At 42.7% G+C, this 18,530-nt stretch overlaps 1 protein-coding gene across 2 annotated transcripts in view; it reads left to right on the top strand.

Moving 5' to 3' along the window:
- The window catches only part of Syt9 (synaptotagmin 9), a 170,235-nt gene that overhangs the window by 42,983 nt on the left and 108,722 nt on the right, over positions 1–18,530 (top strand). For both annotated transcript variants that reach the window (XM_052155304.1, XM_052155308.1), the window contains exons 2-3: positions 7,602–7,953; positions 17,330–17,876. In XM_052155304.1, coding sequence (XP_052011264.1) covers positions 7,602–7,953; positions 17,330–17,876 — 899 coding nt within the window. The remainder of the gene's footprint in view (positions 1–7,601; positions 7,954–17,329; positions 17,877–18,530) is intronic.

The raw sequence follows: 18,530 nt of genomic DNA, 5'->3' as shown, positions 1-18,530 counted from the left end.
TTATCTGTAGTAGGTCCCAAAGACATAATTATTTTGGGGTCTGGAAAGTATCTTGTGTTCTCAATGCACACACATACATGCACACAAGCATACACACACACACACACACACACACAGAGAGAGAGAGAGAGAGAGAGAGAGAGAGAGAGAGAGGCACATTCACTGGGATTAACTTATAGGGGTTATGCACTCATTGTGATCAGTAAGCCATGTGTATCAGATTAATCTGAGATTTGAGATGCTTGTTAAAAATGGAGATTCTGGACCTCATCCAAGACCTATTAAATATGAATGTCTAAGGTTAAAGTCACAGATCATTTTTCTCCATCAGAGCACTTTTACGTTTTTATGCTCCTTTAGGAACTTGCCAAACATTGAAGAATAGAATAATATGGTACAGTCTACATGTCAAAACTCAGTAATTCAATCTTAGTCAGTGTTTGTTGATCATCCTTAAGAGTTACTAATAACCTGCAATATCATTGGATTTCTGGTCCACGTATTTCTGTTTCACACATTTGCTAACTGGGTAGTATGCTATATGGCAATCAGGCCACTGCTGCATAGGACTTGACTCTTCTCTGAACTGCTGCCCAGAGCTGTGGTTTTCTTTTTCAGGTCTCTTGCATTGAGTGAAAATTTCTCTGTATATATGTTTCATTTTCATTTCCCACAGTCATCCATAAGGGCTTCCACAAGGGATGCCTGGAAGTGCCTTTCTGATGCCACCCAGTTCTAGAAATGTTTCTTGAACCCTTATACACACACTTAATAACATGTTTGGGTAGAAAATTTAAGTTGAATATAGCTTTCTTTTTTTAGAAATTTTCATGCATTTCCTTGTATATAGTTTCTGGTAAGTCTGATCACGGTTCTAGTTTCTTAGTGTTTTAATTAGTGGGGGAGGGGACCGTAGGTTGATGTTGGTTGGAGTCTGCTGTCACTCCATCATTATGTTTTCAGACAGGGTCTCTCCTGACCTGGAGTTCACTGATTCCACTAGACTCACTGGCCAGTGAGCTGGGGATATATCTTCACTTCATCCCCTCAGAGCTAGGGTTACTGATGTATGTGACCACATGTAGCTTTTACATGTATGTTGGGGACCTGAATGTAAAGCCTTGGGCATAGCAGGTGGTTTGCTCACTGAGTCCTGGGTCTTTATTATTTTTATCTCAACTTTATAGTTTTCTCTTATCCTTATTTTTTCAATGCCCCAATAAAAACATCAACAATCAAAGGATCGTGTCCCAGTGCTGGGTGGACCTCTACCTACTTCTCCTTCAGTTTTAAGGAACTTAAACACTATACCTCTTCAATTAAATTTGCCTCCATTTTCTGAGTCTTAGTCTTTCAGTCATTTTAAATATTAGATCTTTAAGGGGGAGAACACCCTCTATCATTGTATCATTGAGTTAGGTTTGTTGTTGTTGCTGCTGCTGCTGGTTTAGGTTTACTTTCAATCAAGTTTCTTAGCTGTAGTATTGCTGAATTGTTCTTCTATTTGGGGAATTGTCTTCTTTTTATTCCCAGATCAGATGGGATCTCCAGGGTCGTCTTTGCTGGTTACTGCTTCACCCATGCTTTCTAATCTACACTTGTATTTTGTAAATCTCAGTAGAGAAATAAATTGTCTCTTGCTCTACTCTGGATCATGTCATGGGCCATTTATACTGATGCCGCAGCTTGGCTGGTGTCCTTTGAGCTGCTGGTCTTCCTGCTTGGTTCCATTGTTACCTCTAACCTGTAGGAGTTGGAATGAGAATGAATGCCCCCCCCCCATGTGCTCATATGCTTGATTGCTTGGTCCCTAGTTTACTGGACTGTTTAGGATGGATTAGGAGGTGGAACCTTACTGGAGGAGGCGTGTCACTGGGAGACAAGCTTTGGGTTTCAAAAGACTTATGCTGTTCACGATGTGTCTGTCTTCACTCCTACTTGGGGATCAAGATGTAAGTTTTCAGCTGTTCTTTTGCATCGTGGATTCTAGTCCTGCAAAAACATAAGCCAGATTAAATGTTTTCTTTTATAAATTGCCTTGGTGTTTTATCCCAGCAATAGAAAACTAAGATAATGGTTGCTGTTTTTCAGACCGGACACAATGGGTGGATTGACCGCGCCCTTGTTTTCATTGGTCAGCAATACTTGCCACTTTTGAAATTTTTCAGCTGTCCTTTAGGATTGCACTTGTCTAGCTGGACTTCAGTATTACAGCATTTTGTCTGGTGTGCATGGGCACTCCATTAAAGTACATCATGTGCAGTGGTTAAGACCTGGTTGCAGAGCAGTGTGTCCTTGAGAAAATACCACCCAGCTCTCACGACACTTTCATAAACAGCCTCTTGTTTGTATCACTGCAGACTTCAGAGAACTGTAGCATTTGCCTCTTTCAAGCCCTGAATCACCCAACATCTGATTTTTTTTTTTTTTGAGCCATGGACAAAAGAACCAATTACACTATTCTTACTTTGTAGAAGATACCTATCATATTTTATCATCGTTCTTTCCATCTTTACTTTAAGATATACCTAAATGCTGATGAATATGTGTAATGAATATATATGCAATTTAAAGCTTATAAAGCAATTGATCACATGCCTGCCACCTAACTTGAGAAATAAATTACCTCTTTAAAAATATTCTGCAATTCTAGGCTGAGTCCTCCATCCCCACAGCCCTTTGCTGAGGTCAAGTTATAAGAAGATGGGAGTGGGTGTGGAGATTCTTTCTTCTTTGTAAGATACTTTTTTTTGGTAAGAGAGAAAAGCACAAACACAGTGTCTAGAGGACAAGGTGAGCTATTGGTAACAGACACTCAGATGATTACACTGGAGGCTGGTGAGGTCATGCAGGCCGCTGTTGCTTTCTGGCCTCCTAGCAGGTGTTCTGAAGTGCTGCTAACTCACCTGGTGTCTTTGTGCAAATATGAAAAATTTACTCTTGCTGTTTGTAATGACTGTAAACACAGTCACACAGGCACACAGGCACACATACACACACACACACACACACATACACACAAAACCTACAAGACTTTAGCACACTCCAGAATATATAGGTCACAGCCTACCCTTACATAATTAAAGGTTTGCACAGCAAGTGGCTACAAATGAGCTTCATCATTATCAAATGTCATACCTGTGCCAAGAATTCTTTGAATGCTTGGCATCAAGTGTTTAGACAAACAAGCTCTCTCCTTTCATGCTCCTTGCTCTATGACTGGACTTGTGAGCAAGCTGTTTTTGGAAAGCATAGCCTAGAAGTCATTTAGCAAGCCTGAATCATTATGAACTGGGTCAGAGGCCTGAAGACTACTTGTGAAAGTAGGTCAGGCTTTGTGTTGTCTGACATGTTGTCTATGCCCAGTGAAATCCTGAGAGGTAGTGTGCTAAGACACGTGAGTTCAGGGTGCTTATGGGATTGATTGATTGAGTGATTGATTGATATGTAGTATCTCATTATGTAGTTCTTGGCTACCCTGAAACCTGCCATGTAGGCTAGACTGGTATGTAACTATGATGTTCCTCTTGCTTCTACTTCTTGAGTGTAGAAAATAGATGCATGTACCACACTATACCTGACTTTGCATGTTGATTGATTGATTGATTGATGTATATGTATGTGTGCACTTACTTATATGTACTCGTACATGTATAGAGACCAGAAGAAGGAGGTATATCTTCTCCTCTATTACTCTGTGTCTATTCTTTTGTGGCAGTCTCTCCTCAAACCTGGGCATCATGTTTTCTCAGCAAGCAAGGAAGCTCATTTCTTCCCGCTCAGAGCTAAATCAGAGGTGTGCATAGGATGTCTGGCTTTTTACATGTGTGTTGAGATCCAGAATGTTGTCTTCATGATTACACAGCAATCATTCTTAATTGTTGAGCCATTTCTCCAGCACCACATCAAATTCCTACGTCTAGACAACTGTAAGTCATAGTTCATCCTGGACAATCCGGGGTAATAATCTTATCCTTGTGTAGTTATTATAATATAACCCTTTGTTTTTCTTTAAATCATCCAGGCTTTGGACAGTAATTTCTGTGGTCATATGTATTAGCCAACTTCTTTGCCTTGACAACAAATCCTTTTAAGATCTTAGAGTCTCAAAACACCAGCTCTTTCGGTGTTAGTCATGCCTCTGTGCCTCAATTGCAACTCTGCCACAGGCTGTGGTCAGGGTTAAATCCATCCCTCATTCTAGACTTGGAGCTTGTATCGAAAGTTATTTTTTTAGGATACAGAGGTTTGAAGATCAACTCTGACATGAGAGTTCTTACTCTCCCATACTAGATTAGAGCTCAAAAGTAAGTCCAATCTCAGGTGGATGATCTAATTTTCTCTTCCTTCCTCCCTCCCTCCTTCCTTCCTTCCTTCCTTCCTTCCTTTTACTTTTAATTTTTTTTATCTTTTTTATTGTATATTTTATTTACATTTCAAATGTTATCCCCTTTCCCAGTTTCCCATCTGGAAACTCCCCCTATCCCATCCTCCCTCCCCCAGCTTTTATGAGGGTGCTTACCCACCCACACACAGACTCCCACTCCCGCCTCCCTCCTCTCCCATTCCCCTTCACTAGGGCATTGAGCCTTCACAGGACCAAGGGCCTCTCCTCCCATTGATGCCCAACAAGGCCATCCTTTGCTACATATGAGGCTGGAGCCATGGGTCCCTCCATGTATACTCACTCTTTGGTTGGTGGCTGAGTTCCTGGGAGCTCTGGGGCGGGGAGTCTGGTTGGTTGATATTGTTGTTCTTCCTATGGGGTTGCAAACCCTGTCAGCTCTTTCAGTCCTTTCTCTAACTTCTCCATTGAGGACCCTGCGCTCAGTCCAATGGTTGGCTGTGAACATCTGCCTCTGTATTTGTCAGGTTCTGGCAGAGCCTCTCAGGAGACAGCCATATCAGGCTTCTGTCAGCAAGTACCTCTTGGCATCCACAATAGTGTCTGGGTTTGGTGTCTGTATATGGGATAGATCCCTAGGTGGAGCAGTCTCTGGATGGTCTTTCCTTCAGTCTCTGCTCCATACTTTGTCTCTGTATTACCTCCCTTGAGTATTTTGTTCTCCCTTCTAAGAAGGACGGAAGCATCCACACGTTGGTCTTCCTTCTTCTTGAGCTTCACGTGATCTGTGAATGGTATCTTGGGTGTTCTGAGCTTTTAGGCTAATTTTCTATTGGTGGAACTAGTCAGTGTCCCAGACCAACACAGAAAATTCTGATTTAAACTGATTTCATAAGGAGTGTGTTATATGTCTCTCATTATGCCCCTCTCCAGCCTTTGCAGCTGTTCTCCTTACAGTGTTTGTCAGGACAAAGCTGCAGGAGTTCATGAAGAAGTTTTGCTTGCATATGATGTACATAATATGTTCAGAGATTCCACTACTATGTATAGCCTGGTTTGTGTTCAGATTTGACTTTGTGGACTCGGGGTTGGGGATCCATGCCAGCTATAGTGGCCCAGGCCAGCTGTTGTAGAAGTCTGCATCAACAGAGCCTTCACTATGTGCAATGTCACAGCCAAGTGGAGCCCGAGGTCACACCTCACTTTTCACTGCCCCAGTCACTGGGTGGATCTAGGAAGCATGATACGCTTATGCCTGTGCTTTGCCCCGACCAACTGTGCTACCTACTCCCCCACCTCTCTACCTGGGATTTTTTTTTTTTTTGAGGTCTTGGGCATTCCAAACAAACCTTAAAGTCACTATATAGCCAGGGATGACTTTGAACACCCCAGATCAAGATTGCAGGCATGTGCCACCGTGCTTGATCTATGTAGCGCTGCGGATCTAGCCCTGGACTTTGTACATTTAAGCTGCGTCCCCAGTCCTGTGCCTGGGATTTTTCAGTTTTGGTTTGATTAATGCCCCTTCACTTGTTAGTTGTACTGGTTAATCTCACTGGTTAGTGGGAAGTGTTTGGCACTGATTGGCTTTTTTCTACAACAGTTCCAGAAGTTTCTCCATGTGACTTAGTGATGATGCTATTCTTTGTTTAAAAAAAAAATTGATTACCTTGTTTTAATGGGATTTTTGAGCTCAATAGCCACACTGAAACAGGAATCCCAGTGCTACAAGCAAAAATGCAATATCCGTTTTACCACATAAAGATTGACTGGGAGGCAGTCGGGGTATCCATTTGATCCATCAGCAGCCTGGCATCTGGCTCCTCTCAAGAGCAGTTTTCTTGATGAAACTATTATTATTTTGTAAGAATAGAGTCATGGTGGAAAACGTGGTTGGTAGTTGGTCAGTTTTATTCAGTGGGTAAGTGATATAGGTCCTACATGATTTAGCAGGAATTTAACTTGTCACAAGTCATAGAATCCTTAGAAGCACTGGCTTTTTAAGTTTCTTCAGAATATGAAGGTATGAAGGCGTGAAGTCTGTCTTCCCACTGTGTCTCCAAAGCCTAGCATACTGACTGTCTCATAATAAACATTCAGAATATGCTTGGGGGATCAGTGCAGATTTTTCAAATGACCAGTAGAGGAAAAACCTGGGAAGAGTTTTGGAGTCCTGGGACGTAGAAGGGACATGTAGGAGCATCCTTTAAAATAGTGTCAGGCATGAGACCAGATTCACACTTTAGTCTCTCTGACCTTACCTTGAGGTAGGAACCTGGCGGAGACTATATTCTGCCTTGAAAGGTATGAGTATGGCTGTGGAATCCCACATGGCCATGATACTGTGATCCACATACAATCACCATCATTGCCTGCCGCCCTTGCCCTTCGTGGCATGCCTGCAGACCTACACCGTGGCTTTGGCTTCAGTGTAGGATTTTCTCCTGGTGATTGAAGCTCATTCTTTCTGTGTGCTGTATGTTGAAGTCCTGGTTTTGATGTTCATGTCAGTGGCTGAATGGAGTGGGTGGGGAGGCCAGGGCCTTCCCTTCTTGTGTGGGATAGCTCTGAGGTGCCTGGGTCCCTCCAGCAGCTTGACCTGTAGCCCTCACTGTGAGAGCTGGCTTGATGATGCACCACGTACTGACTACTTCCCCCACTTTGCCTGTGTGTGTGTGTGTGTGTGTGTGTGTGTGTGTGTGTATGTGTGACTTTCTAAGAAAGCCTCTTGCTCTCGAAACTGGGGAAAACTCAGATTGTCCAAGTCTGTCTGGTTTCTGAAGCCCTAAGTAGTAGGTACTCTTGATGCTACAAAGCCCAAAACATATGAACTTAGACCCTTAAAAACTTAATAGAAAGAAAATGTGGCTTAATTCCTAAATTATATGGCTCTTTGAGATGGTGGGGGTACTTTCAAAAGACAGCTAAAAGATCCTTTCTCAGAAAACTTTAATGATAGGTGCTTTCTGTAGGATAGAGTCTCATTTGACTTATAGGGCACTCAGGGTCTCCTTAAATATACTGTGTTTCGTTGTTTCTAATCACAACTTGCACAACTTTCCCGCTTTGCTCCTGGAGCCTCTGGTATGTCTGAATCCGCTTTGCCAGGGAACACTGCAGCACCTCCCACCCTGGCCTTCAGAGTCAGGTCCTTTAGAATGATGCGAGAAGATCACTCTGCAAGGACTGCCCAGTAGGTGGCCATGAGCGACGTCATCATGTCATCACGCTGACTTTTTCTTTTTCCTCTTTGCAGATATCTCCGTGAGCCTGCTAACCCTCGTGGTCACCGCCTGTGGTCTGGCCCTCTTCGGTGTCTCTCTTTTTGTGTCTTGGAAACTGTGCTGGGTTCCGTGGCGAGAGCGAGGCCTGTTCTCTGGTAGCAAAGACAACAACCAAGAGCCTCTTAACTACACTGACACAGAGACAAATGAGCAGGGGAACAGCGAGGACTTCCTAGACTCCCCCACACCTTGCCCGGACTCCTCCATGAAGATCAGCCACACTTCCCCCGACCTTCCCCTTGCCACCCAGCCAGGCGGCCAGGAGAACTGTGCCCATGCCGTCCGTGTGCAGCGACAAGTCACAGAGCCAACGCCGTCAGCTCGGTCAGTAGTGCCCCTTGCTTTAGAATGCAAAGCAGGGACCGCCCTTTCCCTCTTGCTTGCCAGTGGTGGTACTGACTAGCCGAGAGTCAGGTAACCATCTAAATGCCCACTCAGTCAGAAACATGGAAGTGGGGACCCTCTGTGGACCTCGGTCCAGAGCTCAGCTTAAAGGAACAATTGACATTGCTCCCAAATCATAGAGTCATTATTTTTGTATTATTTACTGTTCTGACGTAGATAATGTCAATTTCATTTTACCGTGAGAGAAATTTAGAAATTAAGAAGGATGTATGTTAGTATGTACCTAGGTCAGGATTTGGATACCAGGATCTGGGTATTTTAACCGCCTCTTACATATCCCAGCATTCTTCAGATCCCACAGTATAACCGGAAGTTTTTGTCTACCATCAGGCTTTGTAACAGTTACAGACTACTAGGAGTGGGCTTTTTATTGTTTGGATGTTGTATGCTCTTAAGCAGTAGATGAATAACGTACTGATGAATAATGGTGTAGTGATTAGAAATCAGTGGGCTCTGGGGTGTAAAGAACTTTATTTACATATGTGGCACGGAACATAACCTCCATGCATGTCCATTTCAGCTTCTGGAATAGTAGAAGTACCAACTTAGGAGTGGTTATGAGTGTGAAATGGTTACATACACTCGCATGGATTATTGTCATATTTGTTAGCTGTTTTGTTGGGTTCTTATACCTACCTCCCTTCTAATCCTTATTTCACTCTAATCCCTCCAACCCCTCAACACTAGGTAGGAGAGAAAGAAGGTTAGAGGGGAAAGGAGGTGTAAACCCCTTTAGGTTACTTGCTGCTGATTGGGGCATTGGGTTCCTTGGTCTAATTCTTCATAGTCAGGAGAGCTCCAATCCTTCTCATCTCTTTGCTCAAGACCACTTGACAAAGTGCAGCAGCAGCAGCAGCAGCAGCAGCAGCAGCAGCAGCAGGAACCAGCAGCAGCAGCAGGGAGGAGCAGCTTCCACAGCCCTCTTGGGGCTCTCCCATTTATACTTTCTCCAGAGTCCTCAGAATTAAAGTATCTGCAGTTGCAAAAATCATGCCCCTGCTACTGCACAAGGCAAAATCAAAGTCACCTGCTGTGAAGCAGCCACTCAGCCCACACCTGGGATTAAAACAAAAGCATCATCATGTAAGCCAACCAGGTTTTTAAAGAAAACCAAGCTCTAACTGCAACGATTTGCAGGGGTGGCCCTGCCATTCTGACTGACACGTCACTGTTTTCATCGCCACTGCCATTGAAATGTAGCTCTCCCAAGATGCTGAGGTTGGACACTGAGGTAGAGGCACACCTCCTCCAAAATGCTAAGGCTGTGCAAAGGTTAGTTTGAGCAGCCTGTTCTAATCACTGGATAGAAAGATATTTGGTAAGATATTTTAGGGGAAAAAAACCATAGGAATCAGCCTTTTTAAAAATGAAAGTATTTGCCTGAGTTATAGTCAGAGGAATAACATGCAATTATTTTTATTGTTTTAAATATGAGCCTAGTTCGGGTGTTTTAAAAAAGATCTTTCTAGTCTCTAAAAATAGGAATGATAATGCAGTTTATCCTAGAGACTGTGCTCATTCATGTTAAGTGTGATAGAATATGACAGTTTATAGTTTTATTTTTTCCAGAAACTTATTTTAGCATTATTTCTAGTTCTATATCAAAGAGCAAAACTTACGTAGTCCTCCTTAAGGAAGTGGCTGGCTGGCTGCCATTTGATTTACAAGAAATTCTCAGATTTTATCAGTAGGATTTCTCTTCAGATGACCTGAGTTCACACAGTGGGACAGACATATAATAGGATCTTTTTGGTGTCCCCCCAAGACCTGGAGTCTTTCATGCGGTCGCTCCTTAGGATGTCTCACAGTTGGTTCTGTTCTGCATCCAGTTGTGCCTGTCTGAACCCTCTCAGACACAGAGCGAGTCTCCCTACTCACCTGTTCTTCTGATGGGCATGGCCTTCACCTGGTCTTCATGTATGTTCTGTCTGAGTAGCTTGGTGCTCTTGTGGAAATCCTAACAGTGGGAGTGGGGGCTGTTCTGACTCCTTTGCCTGCTTGTGGAACCCTTTCCCCTCCACTGGGTTGCCTTGCCCGGCCTTGATGTGATGGTATGTGTCTAATCTTGTAGATTGTTATACTGAGTTTGATGTCCCTGGAATGCCTGCTCCTTTCTGAGGGGAGGCAGAGGGTGGGGGTAGAGTCTGGGGGAGAGGACCAACAGGGGCAGGGGAGAGATTGGGAGAGAGAAGTGAGGGGAAACTGTAGTCAGGTTGTAATATATGAGAGAAAAACAAACAAAAAATGTTCTTATTAGATTTGATCTGTGTATCCTGCCCTATAACTCTAGCAAACTGCTGTTAATGATAATCTCTGTAATTATTACAGTGTTTATCATAGAAAAATATTTAGATAGACTATATATAAATAAATGTATTTAAAAGAGAAAATTCATTGTTGGTTTCACCATAGATTTGTGGAAATTCAGAAGAAGAAATAAAAAGGAGAAAAATAAAGGACTAATCCCCCTAAAGTGCATTTTATATTCAGATTATTTTAGATTTGAAGATATACAATTAAATCGTCTTTCAAACAGTGAAAATTGGGTTCAGTAAGGGCTGAACTTCCATTAGCAATTTAAATGCTTTTCAGCTGCATTTGACCCAGTATTAACAATTTGCATTATTGTGCATTTAAAACAATCATACCTAAATTACTACTAACTAGTTCCATGGATTCTTCCTGGAAATGCATATCTTTGTCTAGCAGTATATCATACTGATCCTCAAATTCATTAGCAAGTGTTTTATTAGAATGTGTACACACACACACACACATACACACAGGGGAAAGGAGAGGGAGAAGATATGTTGTGGGAGCTCTTTCCCAGGTGCAAACCATCTGTCTATCTTCTACACTACCACCAACCAACCAAGGAATAATTCCAACATTGCCTAAATTGGGGAATCTTAATTTTCTCAGAATATTTTAATACCAAAGCTTTCTTTTTTTTTTGTTTTTTGTTTTTTGTGAGACAGGGTTTCTCTGTGTATCCCTGGCTGTCCTGGAACTCACTCTGTAGACCAGGCTGGCCTCGAACTCAGAAATCCACCTGCCTCTGCCTCCCAGAGTGCTGGGATTACAGGCGTGTGCCACCACCGCCCGGCTACACCAAAGCTTTCTAAGAAACCTCAAATATATGAAACTGGACCCCTGAAGTAGAAGGAATCCAAAATTCTATCCTCTGTTTCATAAGTCATGCCCCATGATGAAGGCCCAAGTTTATTTAAGTCTCAAATTTCTTGCCTAAATAACAACTGAACTGGTCACAGCACAACTCCTCATCAGCTCTGTGAAGGCCCTGCATCTGTCATTGTAGCTTCCCCTCATGTCAGGGCCACCATGGTGCACAACTCTAGAGGTTCCTGTTCAGTGGGCTCAGCAGAAAGCTCTTAGCTGCTATACTTGCCTCCCTGACACCCTGTAGTGTCTGAGCCTGTTCTTGTCTGGACTCCTTGACCCAGGCAGTTTGTTCCCACAGCCAGTAGTGCTTTTCCTTCTCTTTTGACCCTTCCTACCTGCTTGTCTTTGCAATGTTAATGTCCTAGCCTAAAAGTCTCAGCCCAGGGGACCCCACCAGGAGAATGTGTTCTAGCCTCTACTGTGTCATGACCCCTTTGGGGGTGTGTGTGTCAAATGAGCCCTTCTTCACAGGGGTCACATATCAGATATCTTGCATATCAGATATTTACATTTTGATTCATAACAGTAGCAAAATCACAGTTATGAAGTAGCAACGGAATGACTTTATTGTCTGGGGTCACCACAACTTGAAGAACAGTGTTAAAGGGATGCAGCAGTAGGAAGAGCCATAGGTCTGCTGCCTCCACCTCAGGTTTTGTTGTCACTCCTTCATAGAATTCGACTTTGTTTCCAAGTCATCATTTTGCTCTGTTCCATACTTTCCTCTAGACCGTTCTGTATGCACAAAGACCCATGTCTATTTTGTTTCCTTTTCTGTGTTTAGTTCCTGGCACAGTTACAGGAATGGCAGTCTTTCTTCTGTGAGTGGCTGACAGAATACACTGGCCAGCGGCAGGCCACATTTCTCTTATCCTCTGACAAGGGTGGCAAAAGGTCAGAATTATAGACTATGTAGGGCCTATAATGTGTGAGTGTGGTGGAAAGGCACTCACCTACTTTATCTCTGAAGTAAGCAATCTGTTCAGTCATGGCAATGCACCGGCAGGGATTGAAGATGAAGAAAACCACCAACCTTCACATTTGGATCCCCAGCAAAGAGTCTGAGGTTAATGCTGTAACTCCATGTGGCGGTGGGTGTGGCAGTCGGTGTGGCTGGAATAGGACCCAGAGTCTCACGCATATTGGGTAAATGCTCTTATCACTGGGTTGTATCCCCAGCCCTGAGTAGCACGTTTCTATTAACTCCTACTTTTTGTATTGAGAACAAAAAGGACTTGTTTTATTCTTACAGGTATTTCTTTAGATTTTAATAAGTGGGCAAGTTTGAAAATGGAATTTACCTAGACCTCTCTGAATTCCTATGAAACCCTGAAATTATATTTAAATGCATGTTTTCTGACTAGTATTTTAATTATGGGAAGCTGTTACATCCATGGCAGTAATGTATTTACTCTAAACATGCATATTAAGCATCTGCTGTGTGGAAAATTCTGTAGTGGGAATCAATAATTTTTTTAACCGGCAAAGAGCAACAAGTGCTTTTAACCTTGGATCAATCTCTCCAGCCCGTTACCTCTTCTCATTCAGTATGTACATTAAATCCTGAGAGTACAGGACTTCCCACACCTACTCAGAAAGTACATAGAGTATTTTAGACAATTTCCTCCTTACCCAGTCATTCCATGTCACATTGTCACTCAGAGACACTAGAATTTCCAGCCCTCCCTGGGGAACATCTGTGCACCCAGTGTGGGGAGAATGCAGTCATAGCCCTGGGCTCTGTCTTCTTTTGCTTTAGACTTGCCTTTTCTTACTCCCTCCGTGTGAGTAGCCTGTGAGAGCTATGGGATAATGACTTTACGTTTCCTTTCCTCATCTTCTCCCTTGTGTCCCAGGGGCACACTGCTCTGATTTGTTAGAACACAGAGTGCTAGCTAACAGTTATGCTGGGAAGTTATGAGTTACACTGGTTTATGACTGGACTTCTCTATTTTGTGTGTGTGCTGCACAAACACAAAGACACACATATAGACACATGTACACACAGATACACAGAGATACATATGTGCACTACCATACAGAGAAACAGAGACATATATGTAGTAGGGATAGACACACATGTGCATGCGTGCGTGTGTACACACACACACATACACACACACACACACATACACACACACACACACACACACACACACACACACACACACACGATGTCATTAAAGTCTTACTGCCCCCTGGAAGAAGCTCCAGGCAGAGAACTGTCATGTCCAGTTCTACTCCTTCCTTTTTACTTTAGTCCACTACCCTACAGTGAGACTGAACTCTTTTCCCACTAGTAATTCTGGGAAGACATTTCAGTGGGAATGAACTGTTCAGTGGGGATGTAAAACTGTTGTGTAATATCTATACTTGTGATTGATTTTTAGAAGATCATCTGTCTATGGGTATGTATGCATGTGTGCACATGCGCACATGTCTATGTATAGGTCTGAGGACAACCTTGGCTGTTGTTCCTCAGGCACTGTCTCCCGTCTTTTCTTGTGAGACAGGATCTCTCCTTGGTCTGGAACTCACTCAGCAGGCAAGGCTGCATGGGCAGTGAGCCCCAGGGATATACTTATCTCCACCTTCCCCATGCGGGGATTACAAATGTGTGCTTTCACACCTAGATTTTCTCTCTCTCTCTCTCTCTCTCTCACACACACACACACACACACACACACACACACACACACACATACTTGTTAAAGGTTCTTCAGGTTGAACTAAGTTCTTTTTTATATTTTAATTTAATTTTTTATTTATTTATCTTATATATTATATGTGTGTTAGTGTTTTGTCTGTATATATGTATTGCACTATATGCATGCCTGGTACCTGAAGAGATCAGAAGAGGGTGTTGTATCCCCTGCACCTGGAGTTATAGAAGGTTGTTAGCTGCCATGTGAGTGTTAGGAATCAAACCCAGATCCTTTGCAAGAGCAGCCAATGCTCTTAACTACTGAGCCACAGCTTCTGACCTCTGAACTCAGGTCCTAGTACGTTCAAGGTACGCATTTTACTGACTGAATTTGCTTTGGAATGTAGAATAAGGGGCTTCCTGCACATTTAGAGTCTTGGAGAATGACATTATCCTTCTGTCTTTGAAGTACAGATCTCTCCAGAATGCCCTTTCTGTCCTACTCTACCTCTGGCAGTCACTCCTGGTTAGGGAGAGCCAAACATGTAATACTAATCTCTCCCAGATTTCGTGTCCAAGGGAACGTGTTAGCAGAATGTGTTCCATTGTTAAGTAGCCAATTCCATTTATCTTACATTTAAACTAAAGTGCGCTTCATAGGTTAATGCTCAGACAGAATTCTGCCGTGGAGACTCTAGCCAGAACTGACAACATGAGGGTAACATGCTCTGCAGACTCTGCTTAGAATGTGTCTACTGGGACTGGGCCCGGTGCTGTTTGTAGACACAGGATGGTTGCTCAATCAGAATCAAGTCCTGAACAGAAGCACTAAGTGGCTATCTCTGAAGGGTCTCATGTATCGCACGCTGACCTCTAGCTTGCCATGTAGTCAAGGATGATCTTGAATTTACAAGCTTCCTAACTTCTGCCTCCTGAGAGTTAGGATGGCAGGCATGTGCCGCCACACCCAGCTTTAGGTATTGAACCCAGTACTTTGTGCTTGTTAAGCAAGCACTCTAGCAACTGAACTATATCCCAAGGCCACCCATTTTGCTCAAATTACACTTTTGGCTCTTCTTAACCAAGAGGGACTGCCAGAGGTAGAGGGAGTGGGTCCGAGAGGGCATTCTGGAGAGATCTGTACTTCAAAGGCAGAAGGGTAATCTCATTCTCTGACCTGTTAGTCGCACTAAGTAGTCCTTAGCTAGAATGGTATACAGATGACTTAAGTTTCGACCTCTGGATCTAACTTGAAAAGAAAGATGATTTGTAGAGAGAAATGGAGCTGGTACCAACCTCCCCTTCGGGTTTCTATCTAAGGCAAGTTGCTTGCTGATCTGTGACATTCCCTCTCGTACACAGAGACCTGTAGAGCAAGCTTAAAGCTCTGTTCTACCTCCACAGTGGCTCACTTCTGAATGAGGCCTGACTCCTAATGGATAACCAGTTTTGTCACTTAAAAGCATCTCCCACCTTTCTGACCTCCCCTAAGTCATTAGATACAAAGAAACTTTAACACTGGATTTCTCTGAAAGAAATTATAAATCTGCAGCAGCTGCCTTCAGACTGCACACATTTGGAAGTTTTGGTACCTGGAATATTTCTGCTTGGTGTGGACAGTGTTGAGTATGACAATTACAAGTGACAGTTGATGACAGCAATTTTGGGGTACTATATGGGTGATTAGGAGGCTATTTTAGGATGGATAAGGATGTTCAGCATGACAACATCTGAGCTATAAAAAGGAGAATTTCAAACATATTTTGGGTCTGTAAATTCCATTTCCCCATGATTATTTCAATAAGTCTCAAGGAAGGAAAGGAAATACACATATGTACTCTACCTCTTCTAGTATTCAGCAGTCCTTCAGAGACAACTCCGTTGTTCCTGTCACTTTCCAGTAGAGACAGTTTTAATCCAGTTTATTGACTGGCTATTTAGTGTATAGACCATGCATTCTGAGTTAAAAACAAGAAAAGTAATCTTTGGTACAGCCTTATTCTGAACTGTTGGTACAAACCTATTTAGTATGCCAACTACTAAGGCAGGTAGAGGCTTAAGCAGGGGATCCCAAGTTCAGGGCTTGGGTGGACTCTGGACTGAGTTTAAGGACATCCAGGGAAATTTTGTGATAGCTTTCCTCAAAGTGAAAAATAAAGAGAAACCTGGGCTATTAGAACTCAGTTAGTGGAGCATTATGTAGTCTGTGGGAGGCCCTGAGTTCACCCCCTAGCACCACATAAGAAAAAGCAATTAAACAAATAAGCAGCCTTCTGTGTAATGATCACTTCTTTCTCCTTGTGAGGACCTACTCAGATGAGACAGGATTTAAAGAGAACATTAGAGAAACTTCTAACTCAAAACTTATGGTTGAAGACTTGATTCCATTATTCTGATTTGCTGTTATTAGCATCTACCCTTCCTTAATTTATTATCTATAATTTATGATAGGTCATCTCTATAATTTTTTATGTCAATAATCTTTATTTCAGAAGTGAAGCCTCATGGGCCTGAGCAGATAGGTCAACAATTAAAGAGTACTTGTTGCTCTTTCAAAGGACTAGAATTTGGGTCCCAGTACCCATATTGGGTGGCCCCCAGAAGCCTGTAATCCTAGCTCAGAGGATGTGATACTCTCTCCTTCTGGCTTTGGTGGGCACCCTTGGACACACATATACAAATAAATACATTTTTAGAAAGAAACTTCCTGGTTGTTGACTACCCGTGAGGAACAGCAGGAAACAGAGTTTCCATGCTAACACAGGCAACTAGTCACAACTGACACAGTGTACTGCAAGCAAAAATACCCCAATCCCATAAGTCTTTACAATAGTAAAACCTATATTCTTATCTTGAAATAAGTTTATCAGAACTAATAAAAATTCATGTCGCGATAAAGCTGTAAGCCAGCAGTAGAAAATTCCATATAATTTAGAGAAAGAATGTTTAGTTTGGTTTGGTTTTTAAGACTGGGTCTCACTCTACAGCTTAGGCTGGCTTTGAACTCAGTAGTTTCCATATCTGCTTCCCGTGTGCTAGAATTATAGGTATCAGCCACCATGAGAGAAAGATGCACCCTTTCTAACACAACACATAGCCTACTATTTCAATTTGAGGGTGTTATCTAAAAGTAAATAATTGTCTTCTTAAAGGAAGACAGCCAGATAGGCCCTAATGCTCATTAGACCATTTAGAAAGTGCAGGAAACCCGTGAAGCTCTTGGGTCCTGTGTTCATAAGTTCATTGTCTGGTGTCAGGCCTCAGTTTAAGCCTCAAGCTCTTGGGAGCAGCTTTACTCGCAGTACCCACATGGTGAGCATTCTGAGTTTAGGCTGAAAAGAAGGAAAGGAGCCGCAGACATAAGCTCTTCTTAAAATCCAACAGTGCGCCGACATTCCAGACCCAAGGCTCTGAGAGACGGGCAGCTAATGAGGTTTTAACTCTGCTGTGTCTTGCTCTTCGTTTAAGGCATAACTCAATCCGAAGACAACTCAACCTGTCGAACCCGGACTTTAATATCCAGCAGCTTCAGAGGCAGGAGCAGTTGACTGGGATTGGTAGAATTAAACCAGAGTTATATAAGCAGAGGTCACTGGACAACGAGGATGGGAGAAGGAGTAACAGCAAAGCCTGCGGGAAACTGAACTTCATTTTAAAATATGACTGCGACTTGGAACAGCTTATCGTGAAGATCCACAAAGCTGTCAATCTGCCCGCCAAGGACTTCTCTGGGACTTCAGATCCTTATGTCAAGATCTACTTGCTTCCTGACCGGAAAACAAAACACCAGACTAAAGTTCACAGGAAGACCCTGAACCCTGTATTTGATGAGGTGTTTTTATTTCCTGTTCACTACAATGACCTTGAAGCGCGGAAGCTTCACTTCTCTGTGTATGACTTTGACAGGTTCTCTCGCCATGACTTGATTGGCCAAGTGGTGGTGGATCACTTCTTCGACTTGGCTGACTTCCCCAGGGAGTGCATCCTTTGGAAGGATATCGAGTATGTCACCAACGTGAGTCTAGCATTCCTTCTTGGGGTGGGGCTTGCTTCTTCTTTTCCACAGAAACAGACTGTTTGCACATGTTATACGGGAATGAACTCTAAAATCCACATTGATATCCTTCTATTCCTTAGAAGCTCTCTGTATCTTTGGAGGGATGGGTTTTTGACAGCATTAACTTTGATATATACAACAATAATTTGCTAAAACTAATAAGGAATCCCTTTTTTGCTTTTCTTCTATCATAGCTGTTCTCTTATTAGTCCTCTCAACATTTTCTTGAGAGCAGTTTCAGGTTTGTACTAACTGGGTCGTGGCATCCTGCTCACTGTATTCTACAGCTGAAAATCCATTGCCTGATTGACAACACTAAGTATTTGTGAGGCTTCTCCTATTGATCGATGTGCTTCCAGTATCAAATCCTCATTCTAACACTGATCTTGGGAGTGGTTGAGGAGAGTTAGCATCAGAATTCCAAATGCAAAAGTCATAAATTAAAATTGTAAGGTAGTCAGTCTGAAAAGATGGCAGAACTGATTTAGAGAAGGTCAAATCTCATGTCAGATTTAGGAGAAGAGGCAGAAATCTGCTATAGCCATGTTTACATTTCAAACAGGATCCCATGTTTGTACTCCATTTACAACCTTGTTACTCCCTACTTAATCT

Source organism: Apodemus sylvaticus, chromosome 1 (assembly GCF_947179515.1).
Source record: "Apodemus sylvaticus chromosome 1, mApoSyl1.1, whole genome shotgun sequence".
Classification (NCBI taxonomy): Eukaryota; Metazoa; Chordata; class Mammalia; order Rodentia; family Muridae; genus Apodemus; species Apodemus sylvaticus.
Note: the sequence above shows the minus strand (reverse complement) of the source record. Positions and strands in the feature narration are given on the sequence as shown.